This window comes from Lichtheimia ornata, assembly GCF_029851405.1.
Source record: "Lichtheimia ornata isolate CBS 291.66 chromosome Unknown scaffold00018, whole genome shotgun sequence".
Taxonomy (NCBI): Eukaryota; Fungi; Mucoromycota; class Mucoromycetes; order Mucorales; family Lichtheimiaceae; genus Lichtheimia; species Lichtheimia ornata.
The window spans coordinates 24,506-49,647 of record NW_026695338.1 but is presented as its reverse complement, the minus strand read 5'-3'; the positions used below and the strand labels follow the sequence as shown (position 1 = coordinate 49,647).

At 43.5% G+C, this 25,142-nt stretch overlaps 11 protein-coding genes and 2 non-coding genes across 13 annotated transcripts; 4 read left to right on the top strand and 9 right to left on the bottom strand.

Annotated features, from left to right (window-relative positions):
- Positions 1 to 1,334: 1,334 nt before the first annotated feature.
- O0I10_004742 (uncharacterized protein) lies at positions 1,335 to 2,024 on the top strand (the record flags this gene model as incomplete). The annotated part of the gene is made up of 1 exon (XM_058484794.1): positions 1,335 to 2,024. The coding sequence occupies one exon, from the start codon at positions 1,335 to 1,337 to the stop codon at positions 2,022 to 2,024; it is 690 nt and encodes a 229-aa protein (XP_058344293.1).
- A 936-nt stretch (positions 2,025 to 2,960) lies between these two features.
- Positions 2,961 to 4,527, top strand: O0I10_004741 (uncharacterized protein; the record flags this gene model as incomplete). Its single annotated transcript, XM_058484793.1, has 6 exons — positions 2,961 to 3,080; positions 3,151 to 3,236; positions 3,290 to 3,374; positions 3,428 to 3,560; positions 3,623 to 4,335; positions 4,396 to 4,527. The coding sequence occupies 6 exons, from the start codon at positions 2,961 to 2,963 to the stop codon at positions 4,525 to 4,527; spliced, it is 1,269 nt and encodes a 422-aa protein (XP_058344292.1).
- Positions 4,528 to 4,820: 293 nt separating this feature from the next.
- Positions 4,821 to 5,993, bottom strand: O0I10_004740 (guanine nucleotide-binding protein subunit beta; the record flags this gene model as incomplete). Its single annotated transcript, XM_058484792.1, has 3 exons — positions 4,821 to 5,277; positions 5,332 to 5,809; positions 5,882 to 5,993. The coding sequence occupies 3 exons, from the start codon at positions 5,991 to 5,993 to the stop codon at positions 4,821 to 4,823; spliced, it is 1,047 nt and encodes a 348-aa protein (XP_058344291.1).
- Positions 5,994 to 6,686: 693 nt separating this feature from the next.
- On the bottom strand, positions 6,687 to 9,616 carry O0I10_004739 (uncharacterized protein; the record flags this gene model as incomplete). Its single annotated transcript, XM_058484791.1, has 8 exons — positions 6,687 to 7,154; positions 7,242 to 7,484; positions 7,557 to 8,039; positions 8,102 to 8,176; positions 8,237 to 8,758; positions 8,825 to 9,284; positions 9,350 to 9,481; positions 9,561 to 9,616. The coding sequence occupies 8 exons, from the start codon at positions 9,614 to 9,616 to the stop codon at positions 6,687 to 6,689; spliced, it is 2,439 nt and encodes an 812-aa protein (XP_058344290.1).
- A 606-nt stretch (positions 9,617 to 10,222) lies between these two features.
- O0I10_004738 (uncharacterized protein) lies at positions 10,223 to 12,086 on the top strand (the record flags this gene model as incomplete). Its single annotated transcript, XM_058484790.1, has 7 exons — positions 10,223 to 10,471; positions 10,540 to 10,683; positions 10,744 to 11,010; positions 11,077 to 11,217; positions 11,276 to 11,465; positions 11,534 to 11,666; positions 11,723 to 12,086. 7 exons carry the CDS (start codon positions 10,223 to 10,225, stop codon positions 12,084 to 12,086), a joined length of 1,488 nt encoding a protein of 495 aa, XP_058344289.1.
- A 79-nt stretch (positions 12,087 to 12,165) lies between these two features.
- Positions 12,166 to 13,488, bottom strand: O0I10_004737 (uncharacterized protein; the record flags this gene model as incomplete). The annotated part of the gene is made up of 1 exon (XM_058484789.1): positions 12,166 to 13,488. The coding sequence occupies one exon, from the start codon at positions 13,486 to 13,488 to the stop codon at positions 12,166 to 12,168; it is 1,323 nt and encodes a 440-aa protein (XP_058344288.1).
- Positions 13,489 to 14,021: 533 nt separating this feature from the next.
- O0I10_004736 (uncharacterized protein) lies at positions 14,022 to 17,290 on the bottom strand (the record flags this gene model as incomplete). Its single annotated transcript, XM_058484788.1, has 10 exons — positions 14,022 to 14,159; positions 14,222 to 14,570; positions 14,629 to 15,122; positions 15,184 to 15,293; positions 15,365 to 15,956; positions 16,145 to 16,211; positions 16,493 to 16,524; positions 16,599 to 16,888; positions 16,976 to 17,034; positions 17,085 to 17,290. 10 exons carry the CDS (start codon positions 17,288 to 17,290, stop codon positions 14,022 to 14,024), a joined length of 2,337 nt encoding a protein of 778 aa, XP_058344287.1.
- An 894-nt stretch (positions 17,291 to 18,184) lies between these two features.
- O0I10_004735 (archaeal ribosomal protein S17P) lies at positions 18,185 to 18,949 on the bottom strand (the record flags this gene model as incomplete). The annotated part of the gene is made up of 3 exons (XM_058484787.1): positions 18,185 to 18,296; positions 18,536 to 18,870; positions 18,938 to 18,949. The coding sequence occupies 3 exons, from the start codon at positions 18,947 to 18,949 to the stop codon at positions 18,185 to 18,187; spliced, it is 459 nt and encodes a 152-aa protein (XP_058344286.1).
- A 345-nt stretch (positions 18,950 to 19,294) lies between these two features.
- O0I10_004734 (uncharacterized protein) lies at positions 19,295 to 20,246 on the bottom strand (the record flags this gene model as incomplete). Its single annotated transcript, XM_058484786.1, has 5 exons — positions 19,295 to 19,366; positions 19,434 to 19,556; positions 19,620 to 19,697; positions 19,768 to 19,863; positions 19,941 to 20,246. The coding sequence occupies 5 exons, from the start codon at positions 20,244 to 20,246 to the stop codon at positions 19,295 to 19,297; spliced, it is 675 nt and encodes a 224-aa protein (XP_058344285.1).
- An 866-nt stretch (positions 20,247 to 21,112) lies between these two features.
- On the bottom strand, positions 21,113 to 22,647 carry O0I10_004733 (uncharacterized protein; the record flags this gene model as incomplete). The annotated part of the gene is made up of 7 exons (XM_058484785.1): positions 21,113 to 21,172; positions 21,228 to 21,527; positions 21,592 to 21,700; positions 21,759 to 22,075; positions 22,151 to 22,216; positions 22,282 to 22,438; positions 22,529 to 22,647. 7 exons carry the CDS (start codon positions 22,645 to 22,647, stop codon positions 21,113 to 21,115), a joined length of 1,128 nt encoding a protein of 375 aa, XP_058344284.1.
- Positions 22,648 to 23,048: 401 nt separating this feature from the next.
- O0I10_004732 lies at positions 23,049 to 23,130 on the bottom strand. Its single transcript has one exon. It is a non-coding gene; the product is annotated as a tRNA-Ser (tRNA).
- A 95-nt stretch (positions 23,131 to 23,225) lies between these two features.
- O0I10_004731 lies at positions 23,226 to 23,299 on the top strand. Its single transcript has one exon. It is a non-coding gene; the product is annotated as a tRNA-Asn (tRNA).
- Positions 23,300 to 23,938: 639 nt separating this feature from the next.
- O0I10_004730 (uncharacterized protein) lies at positions 23,939 to 24,874 on the bottom strand (the record flags this gene model as incomplete). Its single annotated transcript, XM_058484784.1, has 5 exons — positions 23,939 to 24,258; positions 24,321 to 24,386; positions 24,452 to 24,609; positions 24,680 to 24,737; positions 24,802 to 24,874. 5 exons carry the CDS (start codon positions 24,872 to 24,874, stop codon positions 23,939 to 23,941), a joined length of 675 nt encoding a protein of 224 aa, XP_058344283.1.
- Positions 24,875 to 25,142: the final 268 nt, after the last annotated feature.

The following is a 25,142-nucleotide window of genomic DNA, read 5'->3' as shown; positions in this document are numbered from 1 at the left end:
ACATTTATCTGCCATTGGTTTATTGGTTCAACTGAGACTTTGTAATATCGCCGGACTCGGTTATTCATAGGTCATCCAGCATAAATTTGTAGCTCGAGCCAGGTAGTCTGCAAAGAATGATATCACCGCAGTGGCACGTTCGACAACAAATGTTATGATTCCACAAGCGACGGAGTGTGTATGCTCATTCAAACGAAAACGGTACCCATATCAATCGTTGCAATTGCTGTTTTTCTACAAGGGAATACTATCAGCCCAAGCACATAGGTAAGAACAAGAATGCCAAAGCCGATATTGGGATGAGGCTCGGCTGAGATGAATGGCATCTATCACAGCAGCAAAGTTCTGTCATATGTTCAAATGCATGGAACTACTATGTTGAGTCTGATGTATGCGTGGGTCCATGGTGACACGGACATCTACCACGTTTATTGGATTGTGCGCATACATTTGCTCATGACATTGTAAGCTTCACACCAACCAGTCCCGTGCACACAAAATGGATGTTGCTTTCGGAGCAAATAAGCGAGGCGTTCGTTTCATAAAGGCGCACATACTTTTATCAAGTGGTCCAAGCAACATAAAGTTTACCCGTTATGCTCATTGTCGTGTGTTTTCTTCTCTCTCTACAACTCAGCTTTCTTGTGTGCCATGTGGCAAGCCGTTTCCTTGCACAACATTATGACAAAAAAGAAAAAAAAGAGGAGATGAAAAAGAAAAAAAAATGTTGTGGAAGAAAAGCTCCGCGTAATCATGTCCTCAATATCAATACAACCACACACCTACATACACCTTTCCCCCATTCCGACAGCCTCCTCTTTGCTTTCTCCCTCATGCGTATTATGGCTCCTTTTTTGTCTCATCTCAGAATGGTATCAATGAATAACAGCATCAGCTTCAATTGCAAATGGGTGTGTGGTTTCTACGAGGAACAAATATACGCAACAAATGCAGCCAACCAGCATCAGCACCTGGCGTGGTACAAGTATCCACAACTGAGAGAGAAGGCTCATGGCAACACACACGTGGAGTGCTTTCCAAATCAAGGTCACCCAGGTCCAATCGAAGGGTCTTTATAAAGCTGCAACCTCGCTTGAAGTGTTCTTCGCGTACACTTTCCCTTTTCCCTTTTATTTGTGTAGCATCCTTTTTATCAAGAAGTGTCCTTGTTTTTCATTGCATTCCAAGAGGGAATAATTCTTTTGTCGAGCATTACATCCTTAGGATACTGAGCAGTATCAATCTTTTATCTCTTGAACTTTTTTCCTTTCACCCGAGAAATTCCAATTCATCTTTTGTACACGCCATCATTATATACACACTACCTTTTTACAATGCATCATCAACTTCCTTCTCTATCATCCTCTGTTTCGAGCAATTCATCCTTGTCATCACCATCGTCACCAACGGGGCCTTCAGCATCATCCGAGCCACAGCAACAACAACAGCAACGGCGGCAAGGTTTACCTCCACAGCGGTCAGCATCAGCCGGAGCGCTTATGCGACAACAACAACAGCAACAACAACAACACCATCATCATCACCATCATACAGCAGCAGTTTTTCGGCATAGTTGCCATGCACCATTACGTCCAGCTTCATGGATTGACGACGAGCGACGCATTTCTTTTACCCAGCAAAACCAGGGTATCGTGCAACCCCATCATCATCACCACCAACACACACCTTCTATAGCCACCACATTACAATTACCCATCGTACAGCCCTTGGAACCATTGTCACCCACGAATACAGAATCCCCATCATCGCAAAGACATACCATGTTGTGGGATGAATCTCAATTGGCCATGGAACTTGCAGAGGATGACTTGATGGATGATACCCACATCAAACGGAGACGATCAGCCCGGCGGATTAAAGAGAAACTCATGAGCACGATTATTCCCCAACAACAAGATCTTGCCAACAGCATGCCCAATGACCGAGATATGCAAGCCGTATCACCCACGACGAGTAACAGGATTGCTCGATCGCTCAAAAAATTGACTGGATTCATCTTTTGAGCTCTACATTGTAATTTTTTATGTTCTTTATTCTTCTCTTGGGCTGTTTCTCTCTCTCTCTCATAAACGATGTAAATATCTTTTATCCTTTATTATTCGTTATACACGTACCATTATCCTCCATGTGAATAATACAATACACACATTGACATACAACATCTTGCAATTATACAAAAGGGGAAAGGATGGTGGGGGGGGGGCGCTAAGCTACTGCATGTTGGCATGATTTCTTTTAGGGTCTCTTTCTTTGCTTCCCCTTTACCTTCATTAGTACGCTGTTCTCTTTATCCCGTTGTTGGTGTTGAGATGCTCATTGTGGTATATCTGATTTCATCGATTCCAAGGGGAAGGGGATCAATCTTCTCCCCATACAATACACAATGAACACATATAGAATAAAAGAGAAGGATTTCTTCTCTCAGTAGAAAGACTAAGAACAATGACATCGAAGCATCCACGACAAAACCATTCAACTAGGCTCCATTGTGTACGACGAGAAGGAGGATAATGTTGTTGTTGTTGTTGTTGCCTATAGTACGAAAGAATACAAGGTAGCAGGTTGTCGTTGTATGGAGATTTTTCATATATACGCATTGTGCACGCTTATTGTTTCAGGGGGGGCATATGTGATTTCTGTGAAACCACCGGATAAAAAAGAGGAGGTCAAGTGTCAATGCAAAAAAAAAGCATTGACATAAAAGATGACACATTTCCGGAGAAGCCTGATGACACTTGGCACATGTTGGTTGTAGTGGTTTTCTTTTTCCTTGCGTCATTCGAGCAGGCTATATTACCAAAAATGAGTGCTACAGTTGTTGGTAGTGAAGCACATGTATAAAACAACGAAGCAAAGGTAGGCTGGTGATACAAACTAGTCATGCTGAGAGTGTGGGCCATAATCCCTCCTTTGTGCAGTGTGGGGTTGTTCACTTGGTCATGTCCACTATCCCTTCTCACTATTCAAAAGCTTTTGTCCACCAACGCTTTAGAAAGGCTCTAAGCATCGTACAGCATTACTCTTCCTCACTTGAACCATCCAAGGATCAACGACTGGAGGTAATCTCTCTCTCTCTTTGTTATTACCCAACACTCCAATGGAGGTTATTCATTTACGATGATTCTATAGCTGTATGCGCTTTTCAAGCAAGCTTCGACTGGCAATGTGAATACTCAACGACCTGGCATATTCGATGTCGTGGGACGCGCCAAATGGTAGGCATGGCTTCAATTGGACACTCCATGTGCTTATAGATTCATAATAATAGGGATGCCTGGAAGCAGCTTGAAGGCCTTAGTACACTGGAAGCCAAGCATCGTTACGTAGAAGCATTCTTACGAGTAGCGTCCGAGGTATGCTTATTGAGATGTATAGCAAACTAGGTGGAATACTCATTGATTCATAGGCTTATCGAAAACCATCCAGTCGAGCTCAGGCACAACAAATCCTTCAAGCATTTGCCACAATGCAACCATCATCTATACAAGAAGAAAGCAGTGATGATGACGAGGATGATGATGAATACGAGGATGATGAAGGCAAGTGGTAAAATGACTATCTTTGTTGAATGTCAAGTTAACAAAAGATGGTATGCATGTAGAATCAAGTGTCATAGCAGAAGAGCGTGCTTATTTGCGAGACATCCAACAGCAGCAACGTCAATATTATCAAAGACGACAATCATCCCTTCGACCACCATCAGCTGCATCGACACAAATATCAGCCATCACAGCCCCATCCACGCCACTCGGTCGACCCAATTCAGCTATTTCAAATCGCATTAGACGACCACCCGTACTCTTACAAGGAGGAGATGATGATTCAGTGATACTTGATCCTAATGTCAATCCATGGGTTTCTTCATCCACCAAAGACATTGATCCACGGCAACAACAACAGCAACAACAACGTCGTGATTCTTTACTTACACCCTCTTTTGATCCCACATCTCCTTTGGAACACAGACCAGAATCATTCAATCGTCTTGTATCATCATCATCACCATCCTATCCAACAGCACCTTCATCTTTTGTCTCCAATCCCTCGTCACCAGCAAGATCTAATATAACCGCCACACAAGAACAAGATCAACAAGGCACCCATCCCACTAATACATCGGTTGTGTCACTTGGTCCAGCAACAAGACGTGCTCTCGAAACGTTAGAAACTGAAATCATTGCATTGAATGAACGTATCGATGGACTCAAGCAAGAATTACGTGCCAATATTACCAACACAGCCCCTTCATCATCATCCACTGCACCAAGGAAAAAGAAACGTGCTGGGCAATGGCCATGGCGATGGATTGTCAAGGTAAAATTCTCTCTACCAATTCGCTTTGTGATGGGATACTTATTGTTGTTGATGGCATAGATGGCGTTGCGACATACGATTGTGCACATTCTGCTATTAGTGTGCTTCGCATTGTACATGGATCAGAGTCCGATTGCACTTATTACTCAAATTGTGGCATCACAAAGGAATAGACAACGTGCCATAGTATAGCTAGACCCATAATACTAAATACTAATAATACGATCGGCTTCTTTTTTTTGTGATGAACTTTTACTAGGGTATTGTGGATTGTGAATTGTATATATAGAGAACGAGAAACAAAAAAAGAGAGAGAGAGGGAGAGGTAGGGGAAAGAAAGAGAGAGAGAAAGATAAAATCGAAAGTACACTACAGGAAGAATGGAAACGATAGCAAAAGAAATGGAAGAACGATGATGAGGATAAGCCATTGTTGAATAAAAGTTGATGAGAGCATGGAAAGTACAGTGATTGAGCATGACTTTTTTAGGCCCACACACGCAAAGTTGCATCCCAACTACCAGTGCAAAGAGCCATGCCATCTCCTGAAACACCAAGACAAGAAACTCTGTTTTCGTGAGCTGCAAGGACACCCACTCGTTCACCTTTGAGCGTATCCCAGACATTGCAATTGTAGTCGTCATAGCCACCAAATAGCAATCTTCCTGAAACCGAGAAATCGATCGATGTGATACCACAAAGGATGGATTCGTGTGTATAGGTGCAAAGTTCTGTATCGGCTCGTATATCAAAGAGCTTGCAAGTGCTGTCGTCGCTGCCCGTTGCAAAAGAGTCACCATTAGGGAAGAACTGCACGGCGTTAACATCTGATTCATGACCAACAAAAGTTTGTACACATCGCTTTGTACGGATATCCCAGACTTTGGCTGTTGAATCACAAGCACCAGTGACGAACACATTTGGATTGGGACCCAATGACAAGCTATATAAAAGAGATTAGCATTGACGACAACAAGTATTGACATAAAAGATATACCTCATCACATCATTGGCATGATCAACAAATTCTTCAGTCTTGACACCGGCATCGATATCGAATAACATTGCCGTCTTGTCTCCTGAACTCGTAAGAATTTGCCTGTCATTGATGAAGCGACAACAACTAAGGTAACCGGTGTGTGCTGATAATTCGCGAGCAGGACGAGCAGGGCCATCTCGAGTTCTTAGATTATAAATGGAGCAGATATTATCGAGACCACCACAAGCAACGAGGTTACCGGAAGGAGAATAGGCACAAGTCATGACCCATGAGGAACGCAGGGGGATAGCGTGTACCTTGTTAGAAGAATAGGCATCCCACACAATCAGTTTGCCGTCTTGTGATGCTGATACAACGTGTCGACGATCGCTTGCCCAATGCATCGAATAAATCTTGGCCAAATGGCCCTTGAGGGTACGTCTCACTTTCATCACTATGCGTGGTAGTGGTTCTACATCTTTTGCCATTTCCTGCACTGCAAAAAGATATGACTAAAATCAGCCGCGCCTTTCAAACATTGATTATCATATTATTATCATCCACTTGCATGTTGCATCCGCAAGCGCTTCTTTGCGTTGTTTAATTCGGTCTTTAAGCGCTTCAGCCTCTCGTCGTGCAGCTGCAATGCGCTCCGGAATGTCGCTGTCATTCATGTTCATCGAGGAAAGGGAGATGCGAAAATAAGGGGGGGCCAAAGAGCGAGAAAGAAAGAGAGAAAGAGTGAGAAATCAAAATCAAAATAAAATCTGCCTTGTTGGGGGAGGAGGGGGCCTAAGACCAGTGAGGAGACAGCAAAAGGGGGAAAAAAGTATAGAAAGAGAATTAAGGAAGTAGGGTGAATTGGGTGGGTGTGTGTATGTGTGTGTGTGTGTATGAGTATGAGTGGATTTGAGGATATGTGTGCGTGTGCTACAGAGTTTTCATCTTTTTTCATGTTACACGCAAATCCAACACACACCGACCGTCTGGTCTTGTTTTTCGCACCGATCTTATTCTTCTATAATCCATCTCCAAGGTAATCACCACTTGTTGTAAGCAACATGATATGGATCGTGTGATTGAAACAAGACGCGTTGGGTTACTTACTTCATCCAACCCCCTCCTTACGTAGGTTACCTCCCTATGGGTAGTGCAAGTGAAAGCAAAAAGAAATAAAAAGAGCAATTCTGTTACACAGGCAACATCAAGCTTGCAAGATAGGGGGGCACTTTTTGTCCACACGGCAGCAGGAGAGACACAGTGGCGTTTGGTGCAATGTTTTTTTACTCTCTAATCATGCTTTTTATCTTATGAACACTAATACACTAAACATTATAACAACAAATGATTCTTGTCCAAGCCCCATCATTCATTTACTCCTGTCCACGCAGTAATCGCTCAATAACTACATTGATAGCTGATACCCATTCTTCCTTTTCATGCCGATTCCTTGCTAAAAACTGCCATGTTTCACCCTTCTCTTGAAGAAATTGCTTATTGTTCTTGTACACAGTGATCCGTTGCCGCTTGGGACTAAACACGCGCCGACGTTCGGGTTTCCACAGTGAGAATAGGCATTCTTCGCTTGAGTCAGCACTGATCCCACCATCTGAATAAATACGACAAGGCGATTCCACTTCAAAAGGAGACGAGTATACATAGCAATCATTGATATCCAATTGGCCTTTACGCTCATGTACGGCTGTTTTCAATGGTTGGCAAGATAAAGGCTCTCTTTCAAACATGTTGTAATAGATGATCCAGCCATTTGCCGTCAGCATAAACATCTTTTGTGAAAACGTCCCGCGTGACCGAGGTTGAAAGTACATAATCCCTGCTTTCTAAAATAACAAAGGGGGTTGAACATGGGCACGTGAGTAAAACCAGTTGCATGAATAAAAAGCCAACATTGTTATCATCATCCTTACCACGATATCTCGACACCCCTCAAACGAGCAAATGTTCCATATCCGTGTGTCCACCTCGGGCTTACGATGAAACTCCTTGCCTTTCTCCTCTCCCGTCATCACCAATCTGAATTCATCGTCAAGTAGTTCCCCGAAATCTTCACTTGCATGAATGTCTCTTTCAGCTTCTTTGCGTGCTCGCCAATACAGACTCAGCTTGGTAAGGTACGACACCCACGTATCACTTAGATCACTGGATTCGGGCTAACGATAATTGCAAACACACTCTGAGTCTCAGCCATCACCTGATAATACGTGCAAAACACAACAACTGACCTTGAACTTTAGAATCATCCCATTCACCATGACAATTTCGATACAAGTTTGACCCCGAGAAAGTTGACGTCCTTCCTCTTCTCCTCCTTCTTCTTGCTGAATAATGCTGGCATAATAGGTGGTCGTCCTTGTAGGCAATGAAGCCTCACCCTCTTCATCATCAAAGACGCGACGAACATAGGAAATCTCTGTCAAATCAATCACATGGGCTGCTGATGTGATAAGCTGTAATCGCCGATGATGCTCCTCAAAGTCTAGCTGATCTTGCCGAATCGATGAAATAAAAACGCACTCTGCTGTTTCACGAACGTGACATTTGCTTTCAATGGGTGGTATCTTGGCATCGTGTGGGACTATGAACAAATACTGGTCGAAAGATGCAAAATAGTGACTTCGCCGAACCAATCGTCCTAGTGCATTCGACAAGGGCTTGCCGGTGAATGTTGTCAAGCGTGTCAAGTATCCTTCAATGGGGAGAGGTTCCTGTTGATGCATTCATTGTCAATGATGATCCTTTACCTTACTACTTTCCATCGATAATTTACCTGCAGCTTCGAATCATCCTCTAACCATATGTTGCTGGGAGCGTGGTCAACATGTCGTAATTCAAGTCTATGCGTCTAATCTCAACATGTGAGTGCATCTGATCTTGATGAATGATAACTTGCTGTTGCAATTACCTGTTCAATATGCTGCGGGGATATAACAAGATCGATCCTTTCTTGAGGGTCTGTCAAGCTTCGATTCCAATACACCCATTCAGTCCTATTGCCTCTCGACCAGCACATGCCAAGCTGATCGCTATTCTTGAAACCCGAGTCGATCAACTTTTTCCAATGCTCATCTTGTTGCAGTACGGATATCACAGCGTTGTGTACACTTTGCAAGGTAATGTCGTATCTGATTTCACCATCCTCGTTCCACAACGGCAATTTCACTCGCAATTCGAGTAAGGGTATATGCACCTCGCACCAAGGCGAACAAAGAGGCTTGACTTGATCAGGCAACACGCGATAAAGAGCCATGTACCATTCACGGCAAACAGTGATAGAAAGAGCACGAAATGAAAACGTGTCCACCGTTCCACCAGGTGTTTGATAGCATACGAAAAAGGTGTAATCCAATGGAGAAAGGAGTCCAAAACGCGTGATTCGAGGTATTTTCAAATCATGCTCAAGCCATCGATCGGGCCATATCAGTGGCTATAAAAATCTATGTTGTTAGATAATGCCCCATAGATATCTTTCCTCGATGTTTTAGATACTTGCAGGAAATGAATAAAGTGCCAATGATTGATGCGTAAGTTCTACTTGCATTTGACGCCAATCCTCAACCATGCGTGATGCCTCATATTGAGTAGGATGATCTGCTTTTTGAGAACGTAGGCTCCGCTTGCATAGAAGTACATCACATTTGACAATGCTCGTCTCCATGCTACGACTTTGCGTGGTAGGTGGTGGTATAAATGCAATCCCTGATGGTCGCCAACTCAATGCTCGTAGCTTGCTAGTGTCATGTTGTTGTTGCTGTTGGCTATCTCGTTGATCAACCCCGCGAGCTGTATCAGCAGAAGACGACGTGGATGATTGTATGCTGGGAAGCCGTTTCGACACGTCGTACGTTCTATCTTCATCGTCTAGTTGGTAATCTTGTGGCAACATGGCATCAGCGGTGGTGAAGCTTCCTTCCGAGGTATCATGGCGACATAAACCGGGATCAACAGCGTCACTATTGGCAATGGCGGTGAGTTGACGAGGAAAAGAAAAGGTATACAAAGTGGCAATGGTACTCACCTATTTCTCTTTGACCGAGAACTTGGAAGGAACTCTGTGGAATGACGAATGACAACACGCGTGGAGCATAACTTTCGATGGGTGCATGTCGGTGCTGACATTGAAGAAGGCGAAGAAGCATTGTCCGCGGTGCTATTACACGCATCTGCATGAGGACCCAGCGCTGCGGAGGCTGTTACCCCACCCACCTCCCACCCCATTGTTTAGTCACCTGTTTTCCTCTCCCATGCATAGAAACCCAATGCCACAGCAATGTTGAGAAAACATGGTTGATGCCAAAGATGTCAATTCTGGAATCCAATGAGAATAAATTAATTCCGAGGATTATCATTCATATCGCATCCAAAAGCATTATTTGCATGAATACGAATGATACTCAGAGGGCCGGCGGTCATGTCACTGACACATCGCCCTTGAGATACCACCATTATTCTCAAGATTGTAAATCAACATCCAATCAATGATGACATACGACATATGCGATGGCAGCATGTGGCTAGCAATGGATAGTACACCATCAATCCAAAGCCACAAAGAACGTCCTTTTTGTTCATATGTACATCTCAAATGTGTCCTATTTACACAGCTGCAGCATGTTGTCTACAACAAAAGATTACATCATAGTGGTGCCACGCTCCATCAGCTATCATCACCAGTACTACTACTATGCAAATCGCGTACGAGTTCATCATACGGAGAAGAAGAATACTATGAAAATAGATGCTATCATACGAGTTCCTTTTATTGACAATCGGATGGGATAATAACACAAGATGCCATTGTTGTTGTTGCCATGGTGCTCTTTGTTGGGAGGATGGACTCCGAGCTGAACGGCTTAAATTTAGGGCCTCCTCAGAAATTACACACTGCGCCATGTCTTCCCTAGCAGACGAACTTGCAGCTGATCTCGACTTTTCAGACGAGCAATCCGTTCACAGCGATGACGACCGCCAAAATGAACAAAGTCAAGACCAAGACGCTATGGATATAAATGAAGATGGTGAAGCAACAAAAGACACCGATCGATCAACCAACGATGCTTCACCTTCCACTGGTCACCAAGACAATGTCCACAAGGTCACCAAATTCCTTCAAAGCAAGCAAACAAAAGACATTCTGGAGGTGAGTAAAGGTAATCGCTAACACTTTTGTACTTGTATAACTAAATCGTTGACGTCTTGCTATTGTAGCGTATCGAACACTTTAAATCACGTGATCGCACGGCGGCGGATCTCAACAACGCACCTACTGAAGAAGACGAGGAATACCAATTGATTGTCAACGCTAACAGTATGACAGCTGATATCGATGGAGAGATCCAAGCGGTTCACAAGGTATGTTTATGAGTGGTGTATGTGAATTACAAGATGACGATTAACCTTGTGTATATATAGTTTATTCGAGATCACTATGCACCACGATTCCCTGAATTGGAGTCTCTTATTTTGAACCCCATGGATTATGCTCGCACAGTCAAGGCAATCGGCAATGAAAAAGATCTCACCAAGGTTGATTTACGTTCCATCTTGCCATCAGCAACAGTGATGGTTGTTACGGTGACAGCGACTACCAGCAATGGAAAGGAATTATCACCTGAAGAATGGAAAGTGACCGAGGAAGCCTGTGATGTGGCATTCGAATTGGATAATGCAAAGAGAACGGTAGGTCTATTTGGGTTCTCTTTCTCTCTCTCTCTCAAGCGTCTCATGCTGATGTTTTCTTTTTAGATCATCAACTATGTCGAATCTCGAATGACAATGATTGCTCCCAACCTTTCCAATGTCGTCGGTAGTTCAACTGCTGCCAAATTACTCACAGCTGCTGGTGGTTTATCAGCATTTTGCAAGATTCCCGCATGCAATATCGAGGTAAAGGATCAAAGAAATTCCAATGGGAGGATTGTGAGTTAACTTTTATCGGGAATAGGTCTTGGGAAATACCAAAAAGACGAATACTGGATTCTCGAGAGCAAGCATGGAGCGAAACACGGGTTACATTATATCATCACCTCTTGTCTTATCGGTGCCGGCTGATTTGAGACGCAAGGTTACCAAAATCATCGCTGCAAAATGTGCTCTTTCAGCAAGAATTGATGCTTCTCAGTCATCTCCCAGTGGTAAGAAACATGATTTGTGTGTGTGTGTTTTGGTTATCATCATCATACTCATATATTGTTTATTACAGGTGAAGCTGGTCAAAAGTTCCGCAACGACATTGATCAAAAGATCGAGAAGCTACAAGAGCCTCCACCGACCAAAGTGATTAAGGCTTTGCCAGTACCTGATGAAGGACCAAAGAAACGACGTGGTGGTAAACGGTAAGCGATGATGGATTTCATACATGCATGCATGCTAATGTAGTAATCTTTCTTAGTGTACGACGACAAAAGGAAGCCTATGCTATGACTGAACTTCGTGCTGCTCGTAATCGTATGGCGTTTGGAGAAGCAGAGGAAGAGGTGGAATATGGTGATGAGACTGAAGGTCTCGGTATGACCACCAAGCAAGTGGGCAAGATTCGTGCTTCGATTGCTGATCCTCGCAACAAGGTCAAGGCACCCAAGCAGCAGCAACGATCTCTCAATACAGCTGGCACTACCTCTGGCTTGGCCTCTTCACTTGCATTTACCCCTGTACAAGGCATTGAACTTGTTGATCCCACAGCAGCAGCCGAACGTGTCAAAAAGGCGAACGAAAAGTACTTTGGTGATGGTGCATTTTCAATTGTCAGGAAATAGGTTTATTAGGATAAAAGTCAACTATAAAAATATAAATGGATTATGTACATATCAAGCTATGGATTGCTGTGTCATACAACTAGCCAAACATCCACAACGTAACAATGACTGAAAGTGCGGCCATTAAGATCCAAAGTCGCTCACTCTTTCTTGATCGCTCATTTCTCGTTTTCCATGTTTCAAGAGTGACCACCTGATGCTGCAATTCTTGAACCTCAAGTTGAAGATCATCTGCTCTTCGCTTGGCCTTCCGTTTCATTCGGTATAATTCTTGCTCAAGAGTATCCATTCGATCATGCAGCATGATATGGGGATCACTTAACAGGCTGTTGGAAGAAGTAGTGGTTGTTGGATGGTGTTGATAATGCTTTTCCTCTGCAGGTGTTGGTGTGGATGCATGTGGAGATGTTACATGTGCTGCTGCTGTTGGTGTTGGTGGTTGTGGTTGTGATTGTTGTGGAGGAGGAGGTGGTTGGGAGGGCCGTCGTTGTAATTCAGCGAATAATTTTTCAGTCATGCCTGCCACATACACACGTTGTAATGCATTGCCTTGACGGAGGTATTCACGTCGAAGAGGCATGTTCCCAATCATCATGCTGTCTTGAAATACACGTCCATCTTGTTGTTTTTGCAATGTCAAATTCTGAAAATCGAATAGTAGGCCTTGAAAGACATCCCATAATGCGTCCGCTTGTGTGGTAATGCCCTCTTCAGATGTCGAATGTGATGATTCCTCGTGATGTTGATAAGATGAAGATATGAATGCCTCATACGCTGCTATGGCGAGCCGCACTAATCCAGTCTCAAGTCTATCCTTGCACACCATCCCAGGCTGTCGATTACGTGAGATTTGTGTTCTGATCTTTCGTTGCCCTGTCAAGCTTTCGATTGGCATATTCACAGGCGTTTCAAGGAGTGCACGTGTTGAATACAATGCATTGGGGATAGCTTCGACTTTCCAGTTGTGAACCAATTCTCCACGGGTGATATTGTCGGATGAAAATATGGGATCGTGATCTACCAGGCACAAGAGCTCTAGCTCAGTTTCAACGTTGAGGATGCTTGCCATATGTCGTGCCTTGGTCACCGTAACCCACACGTCGCAAAAAGGAAAATGGGGTATTAAAAAGTCCACCTCATAGTCAGAGACACGAAGGTCAAAGAGAAAGAGCCCTTCAGTTATTGTCAACCCACATGCTCGCCACAATTGCCCAGCTGAAACGTAATGTTGCTCCAAGTTGTAGTCGATGAGTCGATAGATGCGTACTCCATTAAGCTCACACGCCAATGCTGGATGCATATGGGTTTTGCGTTTACGTAGGCTGTCATATTCAGTGCTGATATCATAGTTGTAGAGCAACTGGAACTGGATAGGCAAAACGGTCGTGTTATCGTCGTCCATTACATGAAAAGAAACAAGAAAAGCCTAACGCTCGTTACACACACACAGAGAGAGATCCTACATCTTGAATCTATATACCTGCAATCTAAGCGTGCATATTGTATTCCTTGCATATCAAAATGATAAACTTTACCCATTTCAATGCTATCTCCATTGTCCTCCTCGTATGTTGCCATGATACACTATTGCCTTGCCTATAAAGTATCAATGTCGGGTGCCGATTTAATTAAATGGTGGCACCCTATACAAGCGCATCCCTATCATTGTCGTTATGCATCATCCTCCCATCATTCAAATTCCCATACACATACACCAAGCTTCATTCATCAGATGTTACATGATATGATCCAATGCACCTAAAATGGGCACAACGTGTCTGGTCTTGTTTTCCTCCAAAAGCGTTTACAAGTATATCAAAAGGAGAGAGAGAGAGAGAGAGGGAAAGAAATGGAACAATGGTAGATTACTAAAGAGATTGAAGAATAAAAAGAGGATATATAAAGATTTGATGGGGGAATATATAGAGAGAGAGCTCACTTCAATGACGCAAAGGCCACTTCCACACGTTCCTTTAACTTATCCTTGTCATACATGAGATGAGCCAGCTCGTGGAGATCAATGCTATCCAACAGCCGAATGGTGACCTTGGGTGCTTGCTTCGTACCAGTTGCCTAGGAGCGACAAAGAAATGTTAATATTGCAAACGATAGGAGCTAGGATGATTATGCATTACCTTGACGAGTGGAAATAGGCGATCACCTAGTTGTTGTTTCTTCTCATGCACAGGTTTTCCTTCCAATGATGCCAACAAGGCCTCGATATCTGTTTTATCATCATTGTTATTACTGGTGCTGGTGGTGGTAGTGGTGTTGTTAGAAGTTGTAGTAGTAGAACCATTGGTTGCAGATGTCGTTCGTGGGGTGGTAGTGGTTGGTTGCTGTTGTTGTGGTGGTGAAGAACTAGTTGGCTTTTTCGTTGCTGGTGATTCTGGAGGAGGAGCGACAATGGGAATAGCTTTGGACACACGAGTGGGGATCGTTGGTGCCTTGATAGGGCTCATATCGGTATCCATGACACCAGGCCTAATTCTATTTTAGTGATTTGTTTGCTTTTGTTCCCCTGAAAAAAGATAACACTTACACATTTTGAGCATAATCGTTTCCTTCTTCTTCTTGAGCTTGCTCTTCTTCGTTGAATGTCTCCAATGCAATCAAAGCCAACTCGATCTTTTCACGTAAAAAGTCTTGGTTGAATAAACAAAGTGAACGCTCCTTACGTTTCAGAGTAAGCAGCATATCCACAATATCATTGACCGATTTGGCATAATCACCGCATCGCATGACAGCCTCCACTAATCTTTGACGCTGCACCGAAGCACTTGACTCTGTCATGATGGAGCTGACTGACTCAAGTGAGCCTTTACGTCTCAAAGTTGGGCGACCATTGGCTGTTCTATAATCCGGTTGTTGTTGTTGTGGAGGTGGCATGTTGGGTGGACGAGGTTGTACATTGATTCCCGAAGCTAAAGAAGCCAATGAAGGACCCGTGCTGCTCACACCAGAAAGTGGCGAGGTGGAGAAAGGTGGAGAAAGACGCAGGGGATGCTGTCCAAAGTTGGACTCAGCTGCAGAAAACTGTTGTAGATGCGCGTATATTAGATCATGTTTGACATATCCTTCACGCCTCTTTACTTGCCTTACGATGCACTTGTTGAGGAGGGGATGGGCGCTTTTGCCCAATAGACTTAATGTTGAGAGCAATCTGATCCACGCTATCAATACCCAAACCATTCATTTGGGAAGGGACTGCAGGGGATAATTTAATATTAGTAACCATGCCAACGATCTCCAGGGCAACCGATAAGATGATGTCTTACTGTTTGCAGATGTAGTAGTAGCTGTAGTAGTCGTCATGTCATATGGATGGCGATTGTCGTATGGCATAGTGATGCCTGTGCTACCTGCCATTGACGACATGGCATTTGACGCATATTCAGCAGCGTGAGGTGGAATACGCACCGGTGCTCCAATCGGGCTCATAAATGGTTGATGCTGATGTTGATGCTGCACTGGTTGTAACGCGTTGGGGATAGGAGATGTACCAAGATGCTGTTGTTGATGTTGATGTTGCTGTTGCTGTTGATGCTTCTCTTGGCGAGGTTTCTTGGGTTCATGAAAGGCAACCATCAATGGCTTCATACAACTGGGAGGTATCTTTCCATTCATCTCGTGTAAAGCAGCAGCAGCTTCCTCGGGCTTGTCGTAGCTAACGAAACCATAACCTTTTGACTGCCCAGTAACAGGGTTGCTCATGACTCTTGCCGAGACGATGTGACCAAATCTTCTGAACATGTGGAAAAGAGCGTCATTGTCAATGTGAGGTTCCAGGTTCTTGATGTACAAGTTCATATAATCGACATAGGACTCTGACTTGTCGAGTGAAGAAGAAGGAGCAAGCGAGGCTGCAGACTGTTGTTGTTTGAGGGACAGCAACATGAAGTACCAGAGATACATGCACAAGAGAGAAAAAGAAAAAAGTGAGTGAGACGGCGCTGCAATGGGGCAAGCAACTTTGTTTGGTAAACAAAGCTATTGTACAGCACACACATACATACACACACACTCTCTCTCTCTCTCTCAGAGTCACTCACACTTACATTCTTGCTTCCTTGTTGTTGATAGTCGGTGTTACGGATCTTGGATGGCATAAACGCTGCAACCGAGCTACAGAAAAAAAGAAAGATAGTTAAAGGAAAAATAGCGACAACCTCTTTTTGTGCTCTCCTTTCATATCACACACTCATACGCACACCCGCACACCCACAAGCACGCACATACGTATATCCTCGTAGACTCCTCCTCTTCCTGTGTTGACCCCTTCATCATCCCAATGCATTGTACATTACACGCACACACTATACCCGATGCCCGTGGTTATCTTACTTCTCCTACATTTCCTCCCTTTCCCCCCTTCCAAATCCTTAAAGTAAAAGAAGGGAACTTACAGTGTGGTACCATCATCCAATGACTTGCCATTCTATCGAATTTGTCAGGTGATCAGCTGGGTGCTATGTTGATGCTACTGCTGGGTAAAAAGCTTGTACAACTTACCAGGTGATCTAGTGCTTCGTCCGAATGAGCTTGAAAGAAATACTGTACAAATGCTGTTCCTCGAAAAGTCCTGCCTATTACTATCGGCTTGCATAAACTCAATGGCCCAAATGGTCGGAATAGATCATATAATCCATCATTGTCGATCCCATTAGGAAGACCCTTGACTTCAAGAATAGGACCCTTGGGCTCATGCTCATGATTACTACCATCGCCTGATATTTGAATTTGCAACTTGCTGCTATTGTTGGGAAAAGTGAAACCATTGAACAACGAATACACTCGATCCGCTTTTTGTGTATGCGATGCAGGGGAAAGAAGGGGATAGAAAAAGTCAAATTACATGAACTATCATCGACAATAACAAGGTTGCATACCTGTTTTGGCGTCTGAGAATCGTAGATAACCACTGTCACCATCCTGATGAATTACAACCCTACATGAACATTAGCTGAGTATTCATTTCTTATTGAAAAGTATACATACTCGAGGGGTGGATAAGCTTGCAAAAGGTTGTGTAGATCCATCTCACTGATAGCACCTGCAAGACCATCGAAATTCAATGTCTCAGATACGATCATGTCCTTTAGGTCCACCTGTGCATCTTGACAGTTGCTGATAGATTGGGTTGAGGAAGAGCTGTTTTTGCTTTTCGGTAGTCTCACAACGGGAGTGTAACAAGTATCGGCCATGGTGGTGCTTGATTGAATCACACTAGCAGATCCAGGCTGTCAGGCACGCTTCCTCGATCGAGCTTGCCATGGCGTTTACCTGGTGAAAACAGGTTTACAATATTATGTCCGTTTTGTAGGGTGCGTAAAAGGAAAGCGAAAATAAACGACGTGTATCAAATAACAACCACTTGAAGAAGAAGAAGAAAAGAGAAAAAGTGTCGCTCTCTCTCAGTAAAGGAGCTGTTGTCTTGGGTGCTTTGCATCCATCGGACTTTGCTAGCACGCGCTCACGCGGCCCAGATGGGTACTTGTGCAACCGAACCCATCACATACAATCCGTCACCTTTGTACCTGACTATCCCCCACGTTTGCATTTGCATGATTACTATCGCAACTATACATGTACAAACGCATCGACCATCTCTATGGCAACATCCTATACTATGCTCACTAGACCTACATCCTTTGTGCTTTGCCGCTAGTCAACAACAAAATCATCTTTTGGATAAAATTGTTGCTCTTCCTGTAACGGACATTTGGCACGTTGCACGTGGTCATTTACATCCCCAACCACTGTACTTGGAGACCATTGAGTCAACTTGATGTTTGCTTTTCACCTTCCACAAACCCCTTTTCTTGCCCTGTTTGTTAAAAAGCTAAACGAATGAGATCTCATGTTCTACATCAAGGTCACCCCTCATTTCATCATACACACTCCCTGCTTATGCATGCTCATTTTACAATGCATATAACCTACTATCTATCTACGTAGTACTATCCCCTTTAATAAACTTCGTCTAAAAACCCTGAACATCCATCACAGTCTATATCACGTGGAGCTAATCTTATCATGTATATATGTATGCGACTAAACGCTCTTACAAGCAATTGTTTATTGAAATGCTAAACAATTTAGAACTTCTCGAAGAGCTTGGAGGCAGCCTTAGCCTTTTGGACCTTAAGGACGTTGAAACGAACGGTCTTGGAAAGGGGACGGCACTGGCCAACAGTAACGATGTCACCCCTAAAAGTTTTTTTTTGGTCAGCATGATTGCATTGGACGTCAAAGGCTTGGTAAGCCGCCACCTTACCAACTACCTCTGTCCACAAAAAGTGAAGGCATCTTATGCATAGGCAAATGCATACATACACCCCCACAAGACCCACTCCACCCCGTCACTCTGAAAAAAATTTGATCCAAGGACAAGGCGTGGCGGAAGAAATGGGCCACAGTGAAAATAAAAAAAGGAAAATGGTACTTACTCAGCAACAGCAATGTCATCGAAAGCAGGAGACAAGTGAGCGGGGATGTTCTTGTGACGCTTTTCGTAACGGTTGTACTTGGGGACGTAGTGAAGGTAGTCGCGACGAACAATGACGGTGCGCTTCATCTTGGTGGAGATGACAACACCAGTCAAGATACGGCCTTGGATGTTGACTTCACCAACCCAGGGGCACTTCTTGTCAATGTAGGAGCCGTACTTGGCAGCCTTGGGGGTCTTGAAGCCGTTACCAACATCCTTGAACCAGCGCTTCTTGTTAGCGGCGTTCTTGGAGTTTTGGAAGATACCGCGTTGCTTCTGGTAGGCCTTCTCGGTCTATAGTGAAGAAGATAGGGTTAAAAATCTAACGTTTGGTATCATAAAAAGGCTTGTTGTTACATACTTGGTGATCCATTGCTAATAAATCGAAAGAGGAAGAACCATCAACAAAGTCGGCGAGCCTCTCTTGAAATACTGCAAGCGGACATTGACAAAATTTTCATAAAAGCCACCCATCATCCAATCCCCCTATCCATCCAGCCACCTCTTTTGAAACAGATGAATTCAAATTCAATTTTATGTATCAGAGGGAAAAAGAAAGTATAACAACGTTGCCATGTGGATACTGTAAATGTAGCGGTTTATTGAGAGCTTTTTTAATCGTGTTTGTGTGTTGATCCAATGTTTTCCAAAAGTCATCATGTGTGCATCGAGAATATGAACCCCAATCGATTCGATATGGTGTACAACTGCGTTCAGTTTACTGAGGTGGTGGTGGTCGACCATATCCTCCAGGGCTACCTTGAGGAGGATAACCTGGTGGTGGTGGTGGCTATAATAGATGAGAGTTAAACCTCTTTGAATGTGGATAGAATCCCTTTGTAAAAATGATCATTTACCATGCCAGGTCTAAAGGCCTGTGGTGGAGTGCCGCCAGGTGGAGGGGGTGGTCTGAAGCCAGGTGGTGGTGGCCTAAATCCTTGTGGTGGCATTCCTGGTGGTGGTCGGAAACCTGGAGGAGGCTAAAGAATACAAGCATTATTATGCTGATCCTTATAGTATCAATGACAATCTAATGCACTTACTCCTTGACCTGGTGGCATAGGTGGACGACCATAAGCAACAGGAGGTGCTTGGATACCTCCAGGACGAGGTTGCATCATCTAAAGAGCCCATGTTGGTTCCATATTCATATCCTATATATCCTAAATCCAATGCTTGTAATCCTCTTACCTGTGGAGATGGACCACCAACACCTCTTACAGGACCTGCCAAACCTGTCATTGGAGCGCCTGGAGGTGGAGCAGCGGGAAGGCCACGACCTGCAGGCTATAATACAACAATGATATTAGTATCTACAAGTCAATGATGGCGTATCATCCCATTCCATCGTCATGATTACTTACTCTACCAATACCCATGCCTGCTGCCATTGTAGGTCCTCGCAATTTGGATTCTTGTGCTTGTGGTGGAGGAGGGCCATCAACGCTGATGCTGATAATCGTCTCGCCTCTCAAGATAACCAAACCAAGCGTCCGTTTCTGTTCAAGCTCATCTTGCTCTGCTTTTTTCGACTTGGGCTTAATCTTGCGAAATTCCTCACAATCGGCGAGCACCAGATTCATATGCTTGTCAAACGCCAGCATCTGTCCCGTCAATGTACGCGAATCCGACAACGTAATCCGTAGCCTGTAGTTGATCAGGCTGGTCATTTTCGAAGTTTTCGACTACAAGAGACGCGTAGAAAAACACTAGTGTTGAGTGAATGGCGTTCAACTATGCTTTGGCACAATGGCTCGCACCAGAATACCCAAATGCGAGAGTTCGAGTGATTACCATGGTTACAGTCGTTTAAGCAAGAAGTCGAAAAGGATCCGCTGGTATCTTTGTGAGCGGGTGTGGGCTCAAATTTGCACTCTGAGAGAATTGGACGCCATCATTCTTCCTCCATTTCCCATCCTTTGATGTGCTTTTTATTTCTACTATCTATTTTAGATCCATAATACCTCCTTTGATCATTAAAATTACCTAGCAACATCGGCTCCCATACTTTAATCCATGACAACGCTCCAAATTTAATGCAGCTCACAATCATTTCGATATCATGTGCTTGGTGACCATGTGTTTGGAAAAGTTGAATGATGGCTAACAAAGCGGTGGGATGAGTGTTCGTCTATCCATGACTTATGGGTATGGAGGTGTTCCCAAAGTAGATGACGATAATGAGAGGTGAATACATGTTTCAAACCATCATCTACGTTATAGTGCATGTCGTAAACCACCTTTTGGGAGATGCTAAAAGTCCACGTTATGCATTAGACGGTGTGCAGTATGACCGATCAACCATATCCATCACGATCTCTATCCCCATGCAAATCAATGTCGTATATCACCATCCTCAATCAAATTGCACTTTCGCATGTAATGATCATTCAAAAGCTTATCATACAAAGAGAAGAATACATGCAGTGACAAATGTACCGGTCTTTTTGATGTTTGCGTAAGGGAAGATGCATGATAAAGCAGGAATAATACATCAGGAGATTACATAATTTTGTCTAGCTAGCTGTGTGGCGTACTATGATGCGTCGCCTTGAGCTGTACGTCGACTAAGAAGCGAATCGATTTTGGTTGAGACCTAAACAAAAAGTTAACACGATTCCTCTCTTTCCATCTACAAGCTTTGTTATTACCTCGTGGATATCGGGTCGTGTGCTGGGATCGGCTGTCAACATCCAAGAGATTAAATCCTTGAATTCTTGGGAATACTCAGGGTCATTCGGGAACTTGAATTGGGCGTTGAGTACAGCAAGTGCTACGGATCCGCCATTCTCATTCAAATTGACTTCAAACGGTGATTGTCCATAGGCCATGGCAAATAAAGTACACCCAAGCGACCAAATATCGACCTTCTCATCCAATGTCGTCTCTGTCTTCACGTCGAAAAGTTCAGGAGCTCGATAAGGCATTGTAGAGTGTTCGGCAGCGATATCCTAAAGAAAAAAAAACACCATTGGTCTTCAATTCGTATAACCCACTTCCAAATGTACCACTTACTTGTTGCTTCAATGCCTCTTGCCTGTTATGAATTTCGACACGGGCTGGGCAAGCTGATCCAAAATCCATGAGCACAGGTGTCTCTCCATCATCCATAAGCATAATGTTGCTATAATCGAAATATCCACTTAATCACGCTGATCATGTATCGAGGTCCATAAACTTACCCAGGTTTGATATCACGATGTGCCCATGGTACCACGTCTCCTTCCTTGCCTGGTGCATGTGTCTCGATTCCAGAAGAGGTTTCTTGTTGTCCCTGTGAGCTCAACAAGGCTCTATTCTGTTGATGGTCGTCGGTATCATCGTCATCCAAGATAGGATTTTTGGCTGTGTATCTTGTTCTAGCACCAGTAGGCATCTTGTAGGTGTGCATGAATTCCACTGCTGTGCAAACACCACGCATCAAGGAGAGCATTTGTGTCTCTGTAAAATGGGTCTTGTATAGCTGATTCCGGTTGATCGCATCTTGCAAGTTTCCTTTCTAAGTTGCCCATTCCCATTTCCATATTAGCATATCCGATCCATGATCTATATATACAACCTTTGTTCTACTCACCTTGTAGTAGGGTAAAAAGATATAGATTGTCGTACTTCCATCAGATTCAGTAACAGTCGCAGTGTCCTAATTGATTGATGAGTATATTTGATCCCATGTCAATAGCACGATAAGCAATGTTGATACATTACCAGCATACGGATAATGTTATCGTGTTCGAATAACCGGTATACATCGACCTCTCGTTGTGCAAGCTTGGCTTCCTCCGTTCCCAGAGTGCACCGGATCTTTTTTAATGCGTATACGTTGCCAGAGCCATCCTCGGCTAGATACACGAACGAAAAGCCGCTATGGTAAGGAAGCAATGTGAAAGGTGGATGGTCATACGATGAGTGAAACGCTCATTCCAAGTCTCGTGTTATGTATTGTGTTGCATACCCCTCGCCGAGTAACTTGACAATGCGATATGCTCGGCCATTGATGCTGATGTTGGCGTCAGGGATGCAGCATCCAACTGCGCTGTAAAGAGTATCCAGAATGGAATCGAAAAACGACATTAGAGTTCAAGAGAAAGTGTGCAACGGAACCCGACCTTGGCAACTATCACCTTTAATTGCGGACATTTGCCACGCCTATTGATAGCAACTTTGGAGCAGCGCCTCATCAATGACTTTATGTATTATGTACATCATGCGTACAGCAACAATGCGATGATAAAGACAACACCGTCCACACACGCGACCTTTTCTAAAACCATTTTCTCCCTTTTCAAAACGTATTGGCTATGGACGACATTACTCTATTGATACTTTTACATCTTAATCTACCACCAGACGTGTTATTATGATTCATTTCAATGCATCCATAAAGTAGCAATGCTAGAACACTGCAATAAAGTAACATTGATGTAGAAATTTGGAAAACAAAAAAAAGCTAATTGAGGTTGGCAAAAATGTATCGACAACAGCAGGATTTGAACCTGCGCGGGCAGAGCCCATGAGATTTCTAGTCTCACGCCTTAACCACTCGGCCATGTTGTCTCTTTTTTGCATATTCAAGTTCCTACATAGCTTTCGATTTGCCTTTTATGGCAGGCCGCAAAATATGATGTCACTCAATAACGAAAAATTAAGGAGCTCTTATGGCGCAATTGGCTAGCGCGTCTGACTGTTAATCAGGAGGTTGGTGGTTCGAGCCCACCTAGGAGCGATGCTATCGAAATCCGTTTCTTGTTAAAAAGGGCCTTTTATTTTGTTTTCCTTTTGAACTTGTAACGTTGCACAAGCTTTTGACAGCGGCATTAACGCCACGTGGGTATTTCTGCTGTATGTTGCTTATGAGCAATATTATCATTGTTGGCCTTTGGCTGTTGCGTTGAATATTAATGTAGCTAACTCTTGAAGATAAATTCAGGATCACCAGGACCAGGTCATTGATATAAAGCTAGCTAGTAGCATACGAGCATCCCATTCATCACATTCGTCGCCAATCGACATACACAAAATACGCAGCGTTCACTAATATCATGCCAAGATTTACATGTGACTTTTCTGTTCTTCGTTTTAGGCATATACATTCATATCATCTTCCTTCATAATACGCACTTTTGCTGGTGCATGTGTCACACCATCATCATAACAAGCACGTCATGCGCTCTTTTTCATGAATAAAAGATTAAGCAAGAGTACTACTGTATCAAAGTTTGTAATGCAAAAGATATGAGGATTGAAAATGTTGAAGGAAAGAGAGCGAGAGAGCTTGAAGCAGTAGTAATAGCAATGAATATTGTATTAAACGACATAATTAGAAAGGCCAATATCATTAACGACACAGCAGCTAGAATCTATACTATAATAAAGCGTCCAAAATAGATCCTACAACAACACTACAAATTGCAGTGACCCAAACACACATTGGCGTGATACCATTTGCTGATGATGAAGGACCTTTCGTTTGCATCGAATCAACCACTGGCTTCGAATGGCTGGGTTGGCTTGATGGATTTGTTGCAGATCGTGTTTTTGGCGATGCATCATGTGCCTCACCATTGTTAGTATTGGCGGCGGGGGCGGATGCTTGTGTGCTAGTTGCCTTGGATAGTGGTGTGGTGCCAACTCCTACGGGTTCCACTGATGATGATACTTGATCCACTGGAACCACATTGCCAACTATTGTTATCGCGTCAATGTACCATCACTATAAGAGCATCACCAGTAAATTAAATGCCTACCATTATGTATAGCCAAAACACCAGATGCACAATCAAAATCCTGAGCTTCACCAAGAAGAATAACATCTACAATAACGGCACAATGATGATGAGCGATGCTATACAAAGGTGTACAATTATCATCAACATACAATCATCTGACGAAACAACATTGGAAGGAACCCTCAATGAATACTTTCGAGGAGCAGCAGGCACTGAAGTGACTAGCTTGGCCACATCATTGTATGTACCATCCGCATATTTTTGAGCCAAGGTGATAGATGGGATGTTGTCTTGTTCAACGCCGCTCCTAAAAGTGTAAAAGAGAAATGAGATCATTAGCAGGTGAAGATCGATAGCTTTGAGGTAGTTCATATTACCATCCAATGGTCACCTCTTCTCCCGTTTTCCATATTGTCCCTTCCATCGGCATAGTAACTATCATCATTTGACCGTTAGCGAAGGAAGAGTTGGGTTGTTCGATAAAGTCATTGCTGCTTACCTGCGCATTTTTGAGCAGCGTTTACTGCATAGGCAGCTATCACGGTGAGGAGGATGGAAGCACTTGGAAGCATTTCCTATAATGACGGGTGTCACCAAAAGAAACAGAATGCTTTATCATTTGTGCATCATCTTTTTATAATTCCATGTGTTTGTTCCGAGATGGGGATAAGATGCATTATTTCTCAATAACATTCTGATTTCATCCAACGTACAAAAAGACACCGTCGGCAATAGTAAAGAGGTTGAATGTAATATCAAAGCCATTCAAGAAGAGCAAATAGGGGCTTTTGGGTATTTGAATAAACGCGTGTAAGAAGAAGAAAGTCCAAAATGAAGGTT